Source organism: Cyrtonyx montezumae, unplaced genomic scaffold (assembly GCF_038088225.1).
Source record: "Cyrtonyx montezumae isolate F1298 unplaced genomic scaffold, pur_monq_1.0 scaffold_58, whole genome shotgun sequence".
NCBI classification, from domain to species: domain Eukaryota; kingdom Metazoa; phylum Chordata; class Aves; order Galliformes; family Odontophoridae; genus Cyrtonyx; species Cyrtonyx montezumae.
Window position 1 is genome coordinate 632,609 of NW_027072065.1, and position 18,460 is coordinate 651,068.

The following is an 18,460-nucleotide window of genomic DNA, read 5'->3' on the forward strand; positions in this document are numbered from 1 at the left end:
GCAGTGGTTTTGCTGGTTAGTGTGTGTGTATTTCTTACTTTCTAACTGGAATTCAGTCTTGCCTACTGTGGGATCACTCGGTCCCACGGACCCCGGCAGCCTGCACACCTCCGCACGCTGCCATGAGTGGGGGTTAAAGAAACTTATTTGTCTTGAGGAGGGTTTGCCTCAGCTTGTCCCTGAGATGCTGCCTCTTGCAGATACGCACATTTGGCAGCTACACACAACTATTAATCTGCCCCAAAGCAAAACTGAAGTGCTATGGCAAAGCTCCAAGCTCTGTTTGAAACATGTTTCCACAGCTATGAAATATCCTGCCTTTGCTAATTAGCTGTAGTACAAGTGGACAGCCTTGAATTGGGCTGTCAGGCTGCTCATCACTGCCACACTTGGTATTTCTTGGCTCCAAGTACCTCCTCCCTGCTCCCCCTCGTACGAAGGCCGCTGGCTGCCATGGGGCTGCACCTGGGGCACAACCGTCACAAAACCCCTTTGGCCGTCCCGAGCGTTTCCCAAACGTAACGGAGCTTTGTCCTCGCACACCCTTCTTTTATCTGAGTAACTTCTCCCCCGTGTGACCCCTCTTGCTGATACACGAGCACTGGTAAACCAAGCACACCTCCCTGAACACCGACAGACGTAACCGCTCCCCGCGCAGTGCTGCGACGATGTGCTTAAATACAAATCAACACTTAAATATAAATTCCGAGCAATAAAAAATATGGAGAATTCAATTCCAAATGTTACTGGGTAAAAATAAATGCAGCTAGGAATGAGAACTAATGGTGACGTGAACATTTCTGTGCACTCCAACGAAAGGAGAATTTTTCTTAAATGAAACTTCGGGGCAATGTACTTTTCTCGACGGAGCTGTGCTGAGTGCTGCGATGGGGACGTGGGTGCGGCAGAACTCGCTTTGTTTTTCCATTCTTGATTGTCAGAAAAGTAAACCCTGGGCTTCAGAACTATAGCCCGAAGAAAAACACAATCTGAATCATCCCTTTAGTTTAATTAAAAGAAAAAAACCCAAGCCCTAGCCCCTGAGAGGTACAGCCAGCTCTGTGTGTAAGGAATGTCATCATAATTGGCCTCACCTCGAGGGAGGAGAATCTTTGGAGGGAGGGTTGCAGCTTGGGTTTGTCTCCTAACACCCTATCTTGTGGCTATAAAAGAAGCACCGGGGCAGTGAAGGCACACGCTTTCCTGCTCTGCACTACGCTGAGTACCTAACTCCTTCTGAGCTGCAGCCATGACCACTCGCGCTGTGCAGAACTCCTCTGTCAGTGGTGCTGGGGGCTCTGGGGCTGCTGGCAGCAGCACCTCCCGCCTCTCCTCGGTGCGAGTGGGAGGCTCCCACCGCGCCCCGAGCATCCACGGAGGGTCTGGGGGCAGAGGGGTCTCCATCTCCTCGGCGAGGTACGTCTCCTCCATCGGAGGCGGCTATGGCGGTGGATCCTGCGCTGGGTTTGGCAGCGGTTACGGAGGAGGCTACGGCGGCTTTGGTGGAGGTGCTGTCTGCGGCTTGGGTGGAGGAGCTGGCTTTGGTGGAGGTGCTGTCTGCGGCTTGGGTGGAGGAGCTGGCTTTGGTGGAGGCTTTGATGCTAGCTGTGCCTTTGGTGGAGGTGATGGCCTTCTTTCTGGCAACGAAAAGATAACTATGCAGAATCTGAACGACCGCCTGGCCACGTACCTGCAGAAGGTACGAGCTCTGGAAGATGCAAATGCAGAATTAGAAGTCAAAATCCGAGACTGGTACAAGAAGCAAGCTCCCAGCAGCCCAGCTCGGGACTACAGTAACTACTACAAGATAATTGAAGATCTCCGCGATAAGGTATGACGTTCATAAGTAGGTGAGTTATAAGAATGCACTGGAGTTGTGGAAATGCACAGTCCTCGTCTCTGAAATCAAGCAAAACAACTAGAAAATAAATCTTGAATTCTCCCCACTCCAGCTCCCTGTGGTTATGAGAGAAGAATAACCTTAATATAAAAAGCAAATGGTGGTCCTGAAAATGAGGCAGATTTTGCAATTAAAATGTTTGCAGAAGAAGTTAACAGAACGTGGCAAAGTGTGCTCAGTTCACAGCACTCAGCATTGCTCTCCTGTTTTCCCCCTGGCAGATCCTTGCAGCTACTATTGACAACTCCAGAGTGGTTTTGGAGATCGACAATGCCAGGCTGGCTGCAGATGACTTCAGGCTGAAGTAAGTTTACCTGGAACACATCTGGCACCTCCCTCTTTTTCTCTCTTTCTCAAAACAGTTTTCTGAAGTGAAGTATTACTTCTCATCTAGAAAATAACGCTCTAGCCACTGAAAGACATATTTCCAAATTATAGATAGATGCTTTCATTAATAACTTCTAATGAAAAATCTCTGGCCAAAAAAAAAAAGGTGCGATGAAGGATCAGAACACAGTAACCACATTACTGAGCTGTTCATATATACAAATAAATCATGTCTGCTTTTTAGTGATGCTCTTAATCGTAGCCCAGGGGAAAAGAAGACAGGAATAGCTCGGGTTCTGACTTATGGCTCCACTGAATACAAACTCATCATATGCCAACATCTGTTTCTTTTAAAAACTGCAGATATGAGAATGAGCTGCTCCTGCGCCAGGGCGTGGAGGCCGACATCAATGGGCTGCGCAGGGTGCTGGACGAGCTGACCCTGTCCAGGGCCGACCTGGAGATGCAGATTGAGAGCCTGAAGGAGGAGCTGGCCTACCTCAAGAAGAACCACGAGGAGGTGAGCACGGCACTGGAGAGAGGAAACTACTTCCCTTCGAATTTCTCTAATAACATCAGAATGGCAGCATTCATAAGGAGAAAACTGTGATACCTAAAGTTGATCCTGAGAAGCATTTATCTGATTCCAAATCGTTCAGATCCATGAGTTTCAGTCTCAGTCTGACATTCCTAAGCGTGTGACAGGTCACACAGAAGATGTAAGTATGCATCTGCGAGAGTATACAGAGAGTAGAGAAGCGCAGACACGGAGAGGCACAATCTGAGAAACGTTTTATGTGTGTCCCACCTGTGATGTTAGTTGGCATGCATGGATTGCTGCTGGCAGAAGGTACATGAGGATACTGAGCACCATCTCCTTTGTGTCCCCCACCTCTTGCCCGCGCAGGAAATGAAGGAGTACTCCAATCAGCTCAGTGGAACAGTCAACGTGGAAATGGACGCTGCTCCTGGCATTGACCTGACCAGGATCCTCTCGGAGATGAGGGAACAGTACGAGGCCCTGGCTGAGAAGAACCGCAAGGACGCTGAGGCATGGTTCCTCACGCAGGTATGGTTGTGTCAGCAAGCAGCAGACCGATGCACCAGCTCCTCACTCTGCTGCAGCAGAAGGGATAGGCTTAAAATGTATTTATTTTTTGGGCATTTAATTTTGCATTTGCTTTTCTCTTTCAGACTGATGAGCTGAACCGTGAAGTAGCCACCCACACCGAGCAGATACAGAGCAGCAAATCGGAGATCACAGAACTGAGACGCACGGTGCAGAGCCTGGAGATCGAGCTGCAGTCACAGCTGAGCATGGTATACGAGCACTGCCAGAAACCTCCCCTGCCCCCCTCCTCTCTTCTTCCCCTTTCATTCCATCTGTGGGATGAATCTTTATGGCAACCTGCTCTAATGTCTTCCTGCATTAGAAAGCTGGACTGGAAGCCAACCTGCAAGATACAGAAGGACGATACTGCGCGCAGCTGGCACAAATTCAGAACCTCATCACCAGCGTTGAGGAGCAACTGAGTGAAATCAGATGTGACATGGAGCGCCAGAACCAGGAGTACAGAATGCTCATGGACATCAAGAGCCGCCTGGAGCAGGAAATCGGCACATACCGCCAGCTGCTGGAGACCCAGGACTCCCAGTACGTTACCACATACAAACCCAGTGATGATTAGATAAGGTTAATAACAGGGCACATTGTAAAGCAGTAATTTGTGGTTGTTAGGCTGACTCCAGATTACTAAATTACACTGATTGCATATAGAGCCTGCTGAGCGCTGGCAACACAGATGCTCGGCAACATCCCGGGAGCTGCTATCGCTCAAACTACATCTGCAGATCAGTTGTGCTGATAACTTGGATCTATAAATGCAAGCACGTTGACTACAGTGAACTGCAGAAGGCACTGGGCCCCATACACGCCTCATGTAATCCTGCTGGGCTGGAGTCACGGCCTTCAGCCTAACATACATTCAAAAGCTTGTTCTGCATATGGACCACAACTGACTTTAGTGGTCTGATGTGTACAGCCCAGTTCTCATTCTGACCTACACAAGGAATTACTTCTGATTTCTGAGAGGGAATCAGCTCCTTGTGCTGCCTCTAGATTATGACATTTTGAGCAGGGAGACATGGGGAGAAAAAATCACAAAAGACCTGGTCTCGTTGATGGCCACAACTTCTGGAGAGCATACAGCAGTGCTCTTCAAAGCCCTGACAGAGCACTCATGAGAGCAGAGTAAGAACTGACCCGCTGACAAAGCAGTGTGAAACCAGAGCTATACACACACAGCATCTCCTGAACGTGTCAGTGGACAAACTCGGTGATGGTCACTGATCAAACTTCTCTTCTTTTCTGCAGCATGTCAGGAGTGAACCCTAAGGATGGTAAGTAAAAAATGTGACTTAAAGAGGGGATGAAATGAGTTCAAGCAATAGAATGAAACAAGCTTATTTTGCTTGGTATTTCTTCTTATTAGCACAGATCATATTTTCTCTGCAATGACACCTTTTCCATTTGGAGAGGAGAGAATCATACTTTATCTTATTTTATGTGCACTTTTGACCCCAGCCGCTTGCAAAATGATTGCATGCACTCCTTGTGTGGCTCTAAGACATGGCAATCTCAGAGACTCCTCAGTTCCTCCGCTGATTCATACCACCTGCAAGAGAGATCCAAATCTGCCACGCAATGTGCACTCTATTTATATCTTCACCTCTCCCATTTCATAACGTGGAGGATTTTCTGTACGTGGCCCTGCAGGGAGAGCAGACCTGGTGCAGAGGCAGTTCCCCCTCTGCTATGTGAAAAGAAGTCCTGCCAGGAAATAAGCACAGAAACATTGTGTGGCTCTTCCATGCACTGGAGGTGAGTTTTTTCCCATAAGTTTAATGCCTTTTTTTCTCCTACCACAGCAAGTGCCGCTGGAAGAGTCCGTGGGAGCACGGAAGATGAGGGAAAGGCTTCCTCCACTCGTGACAGGAGACCGCAGTAAAGAAATCCTGAATCCTCTCTTGCTATGACACTGTCTGTGCTGGACCAGCTACAAAAGAGGGCAGTCCACCCACTGGCTAACGCTTCCAGAAACGCATTGGTACTTCTGCTAGGTCACACGAACGTAATCCAAAAAGTGTGCAACGGCTTTCCTTAAATTTGCTCTCCCTTTTTACATGATCACTTGGCTCTATGGGTCAGAGATGTCTGCTTGTTTCTGTGTGGTACCCTTATGAAACAATCTACACAATAAAGTTTCTCTCCTGCTTGTGCAAATGCATTCAGCCTGATGCTGTTTTTATGCACTGCTGCCCACGTGCCCCTCCTTACACAGCACTCCCCCAACACAAACCTGGTGTCCTGACAAGTGTGCCTAACAAAACAGGAACCTTAACAATCCTAAGAAAGGCGGTGATTAACGGACGGACACAAAGTGCCGATGATCCTCCCAGGAATCAGAAGTTAATATGAAGAAGATAACACAAATTGTCCTTAAGCCCTTTGCTCTGAATTGCGAGTGCACAACTTCTGAAATACGGACATATATATATATAAAAATATATATAGCTTGTTCCTGCACTTCTCCCAGTGAAAAGGCAGATGTCCCTGGCTCCTCAGGAAGGACGAGGCAAGGTGCAGCAGCACGACCTATCCAAGCAGGGTTTGATTATTTATTTGCCTCTTGATTGTCAGACCGAGGGAAGAGCAGCCTGTGTCACCGGCTGTGCCAGGCTGCCTGCTCCCAGCAGTGTCAGCCTGCAGCTACACCGGAGAAGAGAGAAGCTTTATAAAGATTTCAGAAACACATAAAACATTCACAGAAGTGCTGTATGCTGCTAACATAACCTGCTTGGAAAACGTAGAGCTAAATTGAATCAGATCAGCAAAAGACTATTTCCCTGAAGCTGATGAGAGAAAGGGTCCTGTCTCCAGCTCTGTACCTCCTGTTTCCTGGAGATACACATGCAGTGCCCGAGTTAATTAATATCTGAAAGTTATCTTGGTGATCAGTGCTAGTATTCATCCACATTTTCAGAGGAATATAAACAACTGTTCAATTTCTGTCACAAAAAAAAAAAGAGATATGTATTTAATTTGCACTTCAGTAATTGATTTTTTTCCATGAAAGCACCTCCTTTCTGCGCAAGACCAGGCGACCTCCAGGCAGGGTCCGTGCTCTGTCACCAGGAACTGCCTCATTTCATGCTGACTGTCACAACTGAAAGCAAGCCATCAAAAAGGGGTTAAAGTAAGCTCAGTAAAGTAGGGAAATGTCAGCTGTGTTACTGCCTACCATGTGGGTCAAGCTCTTATGGTCAGTGTACCCTGAGGACCCACACTGCCTCGCACTTTGGAGAAAAATGGCTTCATTTTCAAGGACATCCACCTCTACCAGCAGCCATGAAACCCTACTGGACGATATAACTGCATTAACTGCTGCTGATGGTACATTACAAAGGCATAAGTGCCCCAGCAGTAACAGCACGTGCCCCACCTTGGCTGCCAGGATCTCAGCAAAACGAGTACTAAGCGGTCACGCCGTCTGTAACGTGAATGTCACCGTTTCGATGTACACTCTGACGCAGGTTATCTGCCCCACAGCGGCTGGCAGATGGCAGCCCCGGCCGGCAGCACACGGCTCTCATCCTTTGGTGCCATCTGCTGACCGCGCCTCGCTCTCTTGCTCTGCCCGCTGCTTTCATCCCGTCCTGCGCGGATCGCACCGCTGCAGAACTGCGCGTGGTTTTCAGTGGAGATCTTTGGTCTTTTCCGCGGATCCTTCGCGTGGTGCTCGAGGGAAACGCAGGGCCGGGTCGGGCTCCGGGCTGTGGGAGGGGTCCGTGGGGGCTGGGGCTGGGTGGGCTTTATTTACTCTATGATTACATACGAACTTATTTTTCAGTGTAATATTTCACAGGACGTTGGCTTGCTGTATTGCCAGAGTAGAAAACTCAGTCTGAAACAGCTTCGTGGAGACGGACAGCGGGATATCAGTGCAGCAGCTTTTCTTCCCTGTTTGATTAGAGTTAGCTGTCCGCTCCTGCCCCGGCTCCGAGCTCCGGGTACTCCCGAGCTGCGGTGCTGACGCTAAGCCGTGTGCCAGCAGCCCATGACGGCTGGAGCTGTTACGAGAATATTCTGTCATAGCCGCGCCTCGCGCCTATCGGAAAATTGAATCCTCGGTGATTGGTTTCCCAAAACAACTACGTTTTTTTGGCATTTCTATACCATCAAACGTATGAGAAATGTAGAATAAACGGAGCATCAGCAGCCGACGCGCACAGCCGCCCCGAGCCGCGAGGCGGAGCCCGATCCCCGCGCAGCTCCGGCTCCTCTGCCTCGCGTTCATTACTGCCGAGCTCCTAATTAAACAACCGCTGAAAAAAAAGGACTCTGCGCGCTTCTCCCAGGGCGGTATAATCCCGTAGCACCTCTCCAGCCCTCCCCTCCGGAATGCGGACCGGTATAGGGTGACATGGTGTGAAATCCATCCACTGCCGCCGGGCGAACAGAGCCGGAGCCGCTGCCCCTCCATCCCATCCCTGACCCCCCTCCATCCCATCCCTGACCCCCCTCCATCCCATCCCTGACCCCCCTCCATCCCATCCCTGACCCCCTCCATCCCATCTCTGACCCCCCTCCATCCCATCCCTGACCCCCTCCATCCCATCCCTGACCCCCCTCCATCCCATCCCTGACCCCCTCCATCCCATCCCTGACCCCTCCTTCCCTGACCACGCTGCCCGTTCTGGTTTTGTCTTACACAGCTCTGCAGAGTACCTGAAACCTTTAAGGACTGCACAGCTGCCAGGTCAGTTTGCACCACTGGTAGCTTTGCTTTTGGGAGCATTATGACAAACTTCTGAATATTTTCTACAGCTATAAATATCTTCATAGTGTTGCCATTAGCAGCAACAATAAATTCCTGCATTATTATCTACTTCAGTAAGACCACTGGAACTGAAACCTGACTTCACACCGAATCAGGAATAAAATGAGCAGAAAACACTGCACACTCGTGCTTTTCAGTGGGAAACAGGCGGCCGAGGGACACAGCTCAGCCTCACCCCCTGAGGAGCTGCTGCTAGGTGATGGAGCTGGGGCACGGCTCACCAGGGCCAGCTGCTGGGACACGCCGGGCTCCAGCGCTCGGGAGCCTGACAGCTCCGGCAGAAGAAAAGCGTCCCGGCTGAGCCGCCCCTGTGCTCGCTCTCCGTGTTGTGCGATGGATGACGTTCTCCCCCTTCAAACAGAGCACCACGCATTTACTGCCGGCTTTTAGTGAACAGTCCGAGCAGAGCTGATCCGGTTCCACACCCATTGCTTTTAGCCGCACCTCACAATTACAATATGAAAAGCAAAGAAAAAAAAGAAAGAAAGAAAACAAGCAAAAGGAACCTGGAATGTGGCTGCGATTCCAAATAATAACAACAGTGTGTGCTCATAAATGCTTCAGAATTGACCAAGAGGAAGCACGTTTCACGATGACACAATCCTGCTGCAGTCATTCATCGAAGGGAACTCCCACAGGAAAAGGCATAAAGCCGCTCAGGGAAGGCTGCTCCGTGCGAGGCACTCACACATTGCGTCGGATCCCTAACGGAGCTGAACATGAGCACCAGCCAAGGCCTTTTCCAGTTCTTTTCTGGGTCCCTCAGGGGTAGTGCAGGGTGTGGTTTGGCCCAGCAAGGAACCTCTTACCGACCTCCAAGTGCAGACGGTGCCAGCGGCACACACACCTCTTTCTCCTCCGCCAGACCCCTCTGTCTGGCTGCCGGAGGAGGGGCATCCTGGGGATGCTTCGGCGAGCACCACTGGGAAAGCATCTTCCTGGGTGGGAATGAGAAACAGACCATGCAGAACCTGAATGATCGTTTGGCTGCCTACCTGGACAAGGTCCGCTCCTTAGAAGCAGCCAACGCTCAGCTCGAGAGCTGCATCCTAGAGTGGCACAGGACAAAGTCTCATGGAAAGAGGCATGACTTCAACCAGTACGAGCAAAACGTCACTGACATGCAAAGACAGGTAAGTCAGAGCTGTAACAACTATGCCATTCTGTGCTCCTTTCAGGGATCTGGCTCCTCATTAATGCTGATGGTTTTCCTTTAAAGAAAATTAAAAATAACACTGCAAATACTGGAAATACAAATGAAAGTGCTGACAGGACCTGGGCATAAACGTTGTTTGCCTCCACGAGGGGGAAAACGGGCACAGGAAAGGCTGGTAGGGAAACGAGGGGCTCCTGTGCAGGCTGGTAGGAAGAGGTGCTCGCATGCTGCCAAGTGCTCACTGCTGTGCATGAAACTGTGGCTTGAGAACCGTGTCTGGCAGAGCACGGTCTGAGTGCACACGGAGTCAGGCAAATTAAAAAGCAAGCAACCTGAAGAGAGTGCCTTCCTTCATCCACGCCGTCCTTAGACGTACTGTTGCCTTTCATTTCTTTGATTCCTGTGGCAGCAGACAATGAAACGACAGGAGTTCTGGGTCCAATGAGCTTATGTAATCAGATGGAAAAATACTTCACTGTAATTAAGGAAATAGCAGTGACAAATTCCTTGTGGATGTTTTCACTATAATTAAAAGGAGAAATTCTGGTTCTTGCCAGTTGTTAATATTCATGTTCAACAGTAACTCTTTCAGTCTCCCAAACTCACGTGTCTCCACTTTTAACCATAATATTAATCTGTATTCGTAATGAACATACTTAGCACTGTAACCATCTCTGTGACTAATCACGGTAATTAACTGCACAGCCACACAGGGCAAACAGCAGAGCTATTGCAGCTGGGTGCTGTTGTTTTCTCCTGCTTTTTGCCATTTGCTTCCTCAGCATTCTCACGACCCCGAGAAATGTTTCTCCAAAGGGTCTGAGAGCAGTACTGTCCTGCAGCCTGCGGGTGGAGGTCAGGGCTTGGTCCAAGCCGTGCTCCTGCTAAATGCGCTGCCTCCAGGCAGAAGATGAGGTGCTCCGACCACAGGCAGTGCGAGAGAGCCAGGACTGTCATCACCTATTCCTATTTTAAGGATAAACAAAGGTCAGCAGCCTCCACACCTGCCACTCTTTTTTAACTGATCCAGAGATGAATACTCGTTCATCAGGAACATAAATGCTTTTACACTGATTGGAAATTAACAAATGGAAAAGGCTGAGAAAGATGATACGACCAAAGGCACCGTGCTGCTTGTGGCCATACCCAAAGCTGAATGCACTGTGCAGAGTGCCAGCACCTGTGAGCCCCACGGCCCCACAGCCAGCACCGTGTGCGGGGCTGAGCCCACGGCCCCACAGCCAGCACCGTGTGTGGGGCTGAGCCCACGCCCCACAGCCAGCACCGTGTGTGGGGCTGAGCCCATGGCCCCACAGCCAGCACCATGTGCGGGGCTGCTTTAGGGCAAACTGCTCTGGGAAAGGATTATTGACAAGTGACAATTCAGTGATTTAACACAGGATTTTCACTTTCTCTATAAATTACGTTAATTACCATCATGCCAGCAAAATGAGTGAAAATTTAGCATTTAATTACTAATCATCATTAAAACAATTACCCACAAGTTGAAATGGTGAGATGAATTCAGTACCTAAAATGATTTTTAGACACAATTTAGGAACTTCTATCCCATAACCCAGAAAGTCCGTGATGTAGTGGCTACCTAAACTTGGAGGCACGTGGTGGCCGTGTCCGACGTGCTGGGCTGCACTGCTCCCCAGCTCCACGAGCAGGATGAGTGTCCAGGCGCCTTGCTCCAGCCCTGCTCCATACAAAGTGAAGTCGCACCTGTCCTTCAGGCAATCTTTGCTCCATTTTTGTGTAAACACCACTACATTCTTCGCTCATATTCAGGCATCTGGTGCTGCCAAATAGCCAAGCTGGTTTGCAGAGCGCTCAGGGAGACAGGATCCACACTGCTGACCGATACACAGAGGAACAAGAGTGCAAAGAGCCTTCCTGGGCAAACCCAGGGACAGCAGCTGCCCACATGCCCCTTCCCCACCTCTGCAGCTCGCTGACAGCTCTCTCCTTCTGATGCTGTGGTTCCCAGGACTGCATCCCGTGCCTGCAGGGAGGCTGTGCCACGCAGGGCAGAGCGGGATCCCTTCCCTTAGCAGCCGGGAGCACAACTGTATGTGTTGCTGTGATGCAACTGTATGAAATGGCACAAAGTGAAGAACCGCAGCGGTGCTTTCTCACGGCTTCTTGGTTGTTCCCTCCCTCAGTAAAATTTACGCTGCTCTAAGGATGTGTTGAAGGATTGTCTCTTCTCTGACAACACATTCCAGGCAGTGGCACATCTGGGGCACCGTCAGACTCCTCCAGCTGCCCTTGGTCCCATCCCAGGGCAGTACCTGAGCTGTGCTGCTCATTGCTCAGGAATTCACCATCTCTTCTGTTTCGGAAATCAGTTAAAGTTCCACCAGCACATTATGTTATTTACCAGCTGAGCTCAACGTCTGACACTTGAGGACAATTTTCCCATCTGCTGTGTCCTTGCGATGCATGCAGGGGTGGGAAGTGCTGCTTACAAGAGCTCAGAGCTCTCCGATCCGTGAATGCTTTCCCTGTGGGCACAGTGCACTTCGTTTTGGTACGGAAGCATGGCATGGAGGCAGCTGCAGCCACACTTCTCTTTGCTATTTGTTAGGATGGGACAGATGCCCCACGATTACTATTGCTGCTAATTATGTACAAGCTTCTAGATACTTCCAAAGATTTAGAGTGGAATACTGCGCTTTTCATATTCAGATTTATAGATCAAAGCTACCCCTGAGTACACGACATGAATGACACAGCGCATTTTCTCCTTCACATTTTGAGGCAAATTTCAACATTCGAAAGCAAAACAAAACATCTGAATTAACCACTGCACGCTGCTGGAGGCCCCAGCACAGCACAGTGAGTGACGTGGAGGTAACCCTGGGTCTGCGCAGCTCCCGACGGTGACACACCGAGTCCTGCTCAGGCATCGCTGCTGCTGTCACCACTGCATCCCAGCACTGACTCAACATGTCGTTATGCAGATGGTTTTTTAGCAAGTGATTAATTCCAGCATTTTAATTGTACACAGACAGTATGCAATCTTTCTTATTGAAATCTGCCCTAAAGATGACCAAGGCTGCATTTCCGTGTTATTATCCGTATCTTCAGCCCAGCCAGGAACGAAACTGTCCCCTGCACTTCGTATCCAGGAAAGTAAAGCCAATAAAGATAAGGATTACAGACCACAATTGTGGACATACGTAAACGAATCAGGAAATTAAACTTTTCTCCATTTGCTCTCCTTGAGACATGTGCTGTTCATAAGTTCCATAGAAGCAGCGGGCACTGGAAGGAAGCACGGGTTGTTTGCTGGTGGCATATGGCAATGCTGACCCCACTGCTGGATTCTGTTTTGCAGATTGAGGATGGCAAGATCACCAACGCCAGTATCCTCTTACAAATTGATAATGCCAACATGGCGTCTGAAGACTTCAGGCTCAAGTAAGCTCTTCTTTCGTCTCCTCATTCAGTTTGAAAGAGGATGAGGATTAAGCCAAATGCTTTTCTTGGCAATCCAGCAGGACATTGGTTTTATGGCAGATTTCTGGTGACGCTGGGTAAATAGAACCAATGCAGAACAAACGTAACTTAAAAAAAAAGATAAAAGAGGGTGCAAAGCATTCGAATGATTGCTGAACTCGAGTCACCCTGTTTATGATACTTTTGTTGGGTCCTGAAGAGCAGGTTTTACAGCAGACACTTGGTACTGGTGACAAATGGCATTTACGCTGCCATCTGACAGTACCAATTAACTCTTCTGTGCACCATATGCTTCCCTAATCCAGCCCAAATCTACTTCCTGCACCTATCACCCCCCACCCAGCTCTGCGAGAAAGACCTGTCCGTCAGCATCGCCTGCTTTGGATTCTTTTGCTGCAGCAATCAGGCCAATGCTTCCCGGGCTCTCAGTGCACTTTGCTTGATCAGTACATTAAAAGCCAAACTCCTTGGACTGAGAGCTTTCAGGCAGAGCTTTGCACAGGAAAGAAATTCACGTTTCTGTTAATTAGACTTCTTAGGAAACATGAAGATGTCCGGCCTTATCTTTAGATGATGATCAGCTATTTGCAAACCTCAGCTCTTGGGAATACTGTAACAAACACAAAGACCTGTGCACTGCTTGCCTTGGGTTGCCTTGCTTCCCTTTATCATTCAGTAGCATCACGAAAAGGCAATAGTGGAACTTCACTGAGGGGCTGGAGTGAATAGATACAGTCTAAGATGCTGAGAGTACAAACACCAGCACAGCTCACACCCAGGGGAGTACAGAGACAGATTCTGAGGAGCAGAAGTGCTCCAGGTGCCCAAGAGAGGATACAGCAGAGTCCTTCTGACTTTGGTTCACTAAAGATGTCAAACTGCGAGGGGTCAGACAGGGATGTTAATAACCGGCTTCTTCCCTGTTTTCTGATGGATTGAAAACTGATCATTTAAAACAACACATAAGGAATGGTTGCAAATACTGTTTCTTTGCTACGACTTGTACGAGTGGCTAGAAGCAGCTCGCTCTCAGTAAGCAGACTTTGCCTTCTTTCTCCTGACCAAGGTATGAAGCAGAGAAGGCTCGGAGGCAGGGAGTGCAGTGCGATGTCGAGAACCTGCGTAAGGAGCTCGACGGCCTGACCATCATTACAACAGACCTGGAAATGGAAATTGAAGGCTTGAGAGAAGAACACATCCTCAGGAGGAAGGACCACGAGGAGGTAGAAAAAGTTACACTGCCACACAAATCTGTGCTACCCTGTAATTAACTCGGAGTAAGATCCATAATCTATAAATGGGATTGATGATTCAGGACCCAATTACATTTCTAAAGAAGCCGATGAGAGTCAGAGGAAGCACAGAGCTTATGTACGACTGTAGCACTTACACGGGAACCTCATAAGGATAACAACTTGCTGTGTTCTCTCCCAGGCTCTTTTCTAGTCACCTTCTCATTCATCATACGCAGCTAATAACTTACACGTTCAACATAAATGCTCTCAGAAATAGAGATACACGCATAGAGAGATGTCATGCACCCAGGAAATGTTGGTAGCTGCTGTTCAGTTCGAATGATCGCAAACTTTCCCTCAGCTCTGGATATATCATTTCACAGAATCGCAGGATGGCAGAGGCTGAGGGTGGAAGGGACCTCTCGAGATCAGCTTGTCCCCTCTGTTATTCCCCCTTATATAATACCACGGTGTGTCAACACGCTGCTTTCATTTTGCTTGAACTAATGTTGTTTCCAGTTACCACCTAACACAGAACATCCTACTCAGTATGTGTGGACTGCTTCGAAGCAGAATACAAACACCAGGGTCACACAGCAGTAGGTGCAGCTTTCCCTGGCTGGTTCCCTCATAGCCACGGACATCAGCTGAACAGCTATACTAGACCAGATCTTGGAATCAAGGCAGCCAGCAGAGCCATCAGTGTGTCCAGCTGATCCACATTTCAGAGGTCGTGATGTCATGCTGCAATGCTCCTTTGCCTGGGTGCTTTTGAAAGTGGTACCTAGCACATAGATTGTGCTGCTCCATAGGAATGTGACCATACCTGCTCGACTTGTTCTGTAATTATGTTGTTTACACAGTAATTATATGTTTTAATCCAATTACTCCTTTAACAATTACACAGAACTTTTATATTACTATCCTGTAAACTTAGTTATAGTTCCATAAATACTTACATACCAGGTAAGAAATATGAGATTACTGTTAGATTTTCATGAGAGGTTTTAGGTTCTTAATAGATGTCACTGTTTCGGTGCATATAACTTCCAGAAACTTTATTGGCAAAGATCTCCCGACACGTTTTGGCACTGATTTCTCTCGCCCCGTGCTGCCGTGGCAGCAGGTGTTAGTCCCTGCTTTGAGCCATGTCACAGCATTACCCATGTCAGCCTCCCAAACGGTGCTGACAGAATACACGTAAAGTTGCCCTCACCACGACGACAAAGGAAATCTGAGGCATTCTGGGACCACGGAGCTGACGATGAGACAGGTACAGGTATGAAAACTGTTTCCCTTTCCTTGGACAAATCTTGTTTCCTCTGCCCGTACCAATAGGATATGGAAGCAAATCGCTCGTCGCAGGACTTCAAAGTCAACATAAAAGTGAACGCGCCGCCTCCTGAAGACCTGGCCAAGATTCTAGCAGAAATAAGAGAAGATTATGAAGCCATAATTGAGAAGAACCGCCAAAGCCTTGACAGTTGGTACAAAGATCTGGTAACGGCTCTTTCCTGCTCACTTCAAAGACCCCAGAGCTGCACTGACTGATCAGAAGCACTGAGCTTGTCTCTCGCCTTTGCTCTGCAGAGCACAGCTGTGTCCCTGGCAGCAGTCCCTAACCCGGAGCAGATCCGGAGCAGTGAGAACGAGATCAAGGATCTCACACGGACCCTGCAGGCGCTGGACATCGAGCTGCAGGCGCAGATGAGTAAGGTATCTACTGCAGACATCTCTGGCTGCCCACTGTTGCATCATAAATTCTTAGGAGCTGTTTTGGACCGATTCTTTGCTTAAATTATGCCGAGTGTAATTTTGTTTCAGTTATTAAAGCGAAACTGAAATTTGGGCCGTGCTCTGCCAGAATATGCAAAGAGGTTCAGCAGCCATCGGTGAGATGTGAAAAATGTACGTCTCACCTTACAGACAAGTAAAAGATGGGGAGGAGAACATACAGGAGCGCAGTTTTTGAGCAAAAGGAATGTGGCAGGGATTCATTGCTCACTTTCTGCCCTGTATTAAGCACATACAACACAACTTCATGATTCTGCTATCTTCATGTGAATGATTCAAGTGCTTAAGTGTTTAAATGACCACAGCCTAACTTTTGTAATCTTCTGACCAGAGACCAAACTTGCTGACACTCCTGCTATGCTACACGCTCCATAACCATAGAATTGTTATTATCTGCTCTGTCAGAAACACATGCTGGAGGACACCTTGGCTGACACTCGCAATTACTATGCAGTCGCACTTCAAAACATGCAGCAGATCATCTCCAAATGTGAGGAAGAGCTAAGCCAGCTTCGTCATGACATCAGGCAGCAACACAACCAATACCGGGTTCTGCTCGGGATTAAAACACGCCTGGAGAAGGAAATTTCCACTTACCGCTTGCTGCTGGAAGGGAATGTGGACAGGTAAGGCAAAGCTGCCCCGACTGGAATAGATGAGAAGAGAGTTCTTGTGTTCAGCTTATTTGTTTGTTTGTTTATGCTTAATCAAAGCTTGTGGGTGCCATGCTACATAAGGGGTTGGCACTTTAATGTGATGGATCGTAATACAAAGCTTGAGCCACTCAGTATGCAGAGAAACACGAAGCCACATAATTTGGATCGTCTAAATTAATATAACGATACATATTTCTAAAAATGATTTTTAGAAGGAGGAGCTCAAGGAGGAGCCTGGAGACAAGCACAGATCGTGCAGGTCAGACATCTGTAGCTACAAATACCAGCACGCCCCCCCTCCACCTTATGCCCCTCCGCTGAGTGCTGCTGCCTTTCCCCATCTCTGTGCTGTCTGAATTCACATTCAGAAATGTCTGGGTCTCTCTGTCCTTAATTCTGCCGTCTTGTACACAGAGTATGCCTTATTTATGCAAAATCAGAACAGGGAGGATGGGCAACCTGTATCAGGGAGTATCTCTGGCAGGCAGTGCAGGACAGGGGAGCTCCAGGCGATTTGTCTCAGCCCAATCCGGGGCCACCTTTCTCATTTCTTCTCATACCAGCTCAAGGTCTCCTTAGAATCAGTGAGAAGAAGGGGAAGAATAACTTCTTAAAATAAGTATACATAAAATAATGAATGTTTCAACGTCTTTACAGGATAACGAGAACACGTGAATCGAAAGTTGAAGGTAAAAGTCTTTTATTTTGTTCTCTATAGTGAGTTTTAACTTCTTTATTTCCTATCCAATTTGACTTCAAATCATTTTCTCCTTACGCGACAGAACTACGGAAGCTTTGCTCTGCAGTTAGCTCTCATGCAGGCCCTATTTGAGAATAATTCCTGTGATTCATCGGCCTTCTGAAGGACGGCACTCAGAGCACATCCTGCTGCATCCACTCGCTCACAGCTGCTCCGCAGGATGAGCCCTGCCAGTGCGGCACGGCCGCAGCTCAGGCTCAGGACTAAAGCTCTCATGGCATATGAGGAGGCACAGAGGCTCCAAGTGGTGACTAAAATGTCTGAGAGCATGAGAGCAAACAAAATCTGCATGTCTGGAAACTGCTCTTCTGGTATGAGCATGACCTACGGACATGCAGGTTAATCTGCTCTGAAGTCAGATTTGCATTGGCTGCGATGCAGCTTTGCTGTTCATTTTCCCTGACCTGGACAAGGCCCGGGGTGACTCTGCCAGTAAATTTCACACACAGCAATAATAAGCATTGACTTAAAGGGAAACATGTAAAGATAAATCAGTTGAGGTAGCTGGTAAATGACTGTAAATGAAGTTTCTCCGAAGTCTGGTATAATTAACCTTTCATTTTCTTCCAGAACAAGCTGAACTGACCAATGGAAAGATCAAAGCCATCGTGCACGACAGCGTGAACGGGCAGCTGGTGTCCTCCACCATCAACGAGATCCAGCAGCAAGACTGAAGGCAGACGTCCTGTGAGCTCCTACCTTCCTGGTGGGCTGCTGTGCAGCCTCCGCTGGCTCCTCTGCAACGCCAGCTGTGTGCTGGGACCCAGTGCCACCGGGGACACGCCAGTGTCACTGCTAAAGCGACGTGCAGCATTACAACGCGCCGCGCAGAGCTAGGCAGAGCCGATGTTCTTAAAGAGCTTTTAGTCATCAAAATGCTGGAGCCAAACTATTCAATGAAGATGACTGTCTGAGCTGGTAATATATGTATTATGCACGCCTCACTGGGGCACAAATCTCCACGTGTGGTTCATTTACTGCTCTGCAAATTAACTATAATTTAAAGTGAATAATCTCTTACTTTTTCTCCTTGTCTCATGTCTCTTACCATATACCTCACTGCTGCCAATAAACTCTTTTCCATTTCTCGTACTGGTTATTGGAACTTCTGACTTGGTTTGTTCTTAAATACGCCCCTGCCCCAAATGGCAGCGCTACAGGAGCAGCCCCAGAGACTCCTCGTGGTCCGAGCAGCACGAAGGGAGGGCACGGATACAGACAAGAGAGGTGGTGCAAGTTACAGCTGGTGTTTGCATGCAAAACT

The 18,460-nt window shown here is 48.5% G+C and overlaps 2 protein-coding genes across 2 annotated transcripts; both read left to right on the forward strand.

The window, feature by feature from the left end:
- Positions 1-1,200: 1,200 nt before the first annotated feature.
- Positions 1,201-5,509, forward strand: LOC136056800 (keratin, type I cytoskeletal 15-like). Its single transcript, XM_065749151.1, has 8 exons — positions 1,201-1,831; positions 2,122-2,204; positions 2,591-2,747; positions 3,135-3,296; positions 3,422-3,547; positions 3,661-3,881; positions 4,602-4,627; positions 5,156-5,509. The coding sequence occupies exons 1-8, from the start codon at positions 1,250-1,252 to the stop codon at positions 5,233-5,235; spliced, it is 1,437 nt and encodes a 478-aa protein (XP_065605223.1). The 5' UTR covers positions 1,201-1,249; the 3' UTR covers positions 5,236-5,509.
- Positions 5,510-8,781: 3,272 nt separating this feature from the next.
- Positions 8,782-17,932, forward strand: KRT23 (keratin 23). Its single transcript, XM_065749160.1, has 8 exons — positions 8,782-9,260; positions 12,630-12,712; positions 13,818-13,974; positions 15,325-15,486; positions 15,577-15,702; positions 16,186-16,406; positions 17,094-17,125; positions 17,767-17,932. Exons 1-8 carry the CDS (start codon positions 8,847-8,849, stop codon positions 17,868-17,870), a joined length of 1,299 nt encoding a protein of 432 aa, XP_065605232.1. The 5' UTR covers positions 8,782-8,846; the 3' UTR covers positions 17,871-17,932.
- The last annotated feature ends 528 nt before the right edge of the window (positions 17,933-18,460 follow it).

What these genes read in the sequence shown, in the direction of transcription:
- LOC136056800 (XM_065749151.1), top strand. Translation starts at nt 1,250, where the DNA reads ATGACCACTCGCGCTGTGCAGAACTCCTCTGTCAGTGGTGCTGGGGGC. An exon ending in GCAGATGACTTCAGGCTGAA is followed by an intron (nt 2,205 to 2,590) that starts GTAAGTTTACCT and finishes TAAAAACTGCAG; the next exon opens with ATATGAGAATGAGCTGCTCC. An exon ending in CTGGAGACCCAGGACTCCCA is followed by an intron (nt 3,882 to 4,601) that starts GTACGTTACCAC and finishes TCTTTTCTGCAG; the next exon opens with CATGTCAGGAGTGAACCCTA.
- KRT23 (XM_065749160.1), top strand. Translation starts at nt 8,847, where the DNA reads ATGAGCACCAGCCAAGGCCTTTTCCAGTTCTTTTCTGGGTCCCTCAGG. An exon ending in ACAGTTGGTACAAAGATCTG is followed by an intron (nt 15,487 to 15,576) that starts GTAACGGCTCTT and finishes TTTGCTCTGCAG; the next exon opens with AGCACAGCTGTGTCCCTGGC. An exon ending in CTGGAAGGGAATGTGGACAG is followed by an intron (nt 16,407 to 17,093) that starts GTAAGGCAAAGC and finishes ACGTCTTTACAG; the next exon opens with GATAACGAGAACACGTGAAT.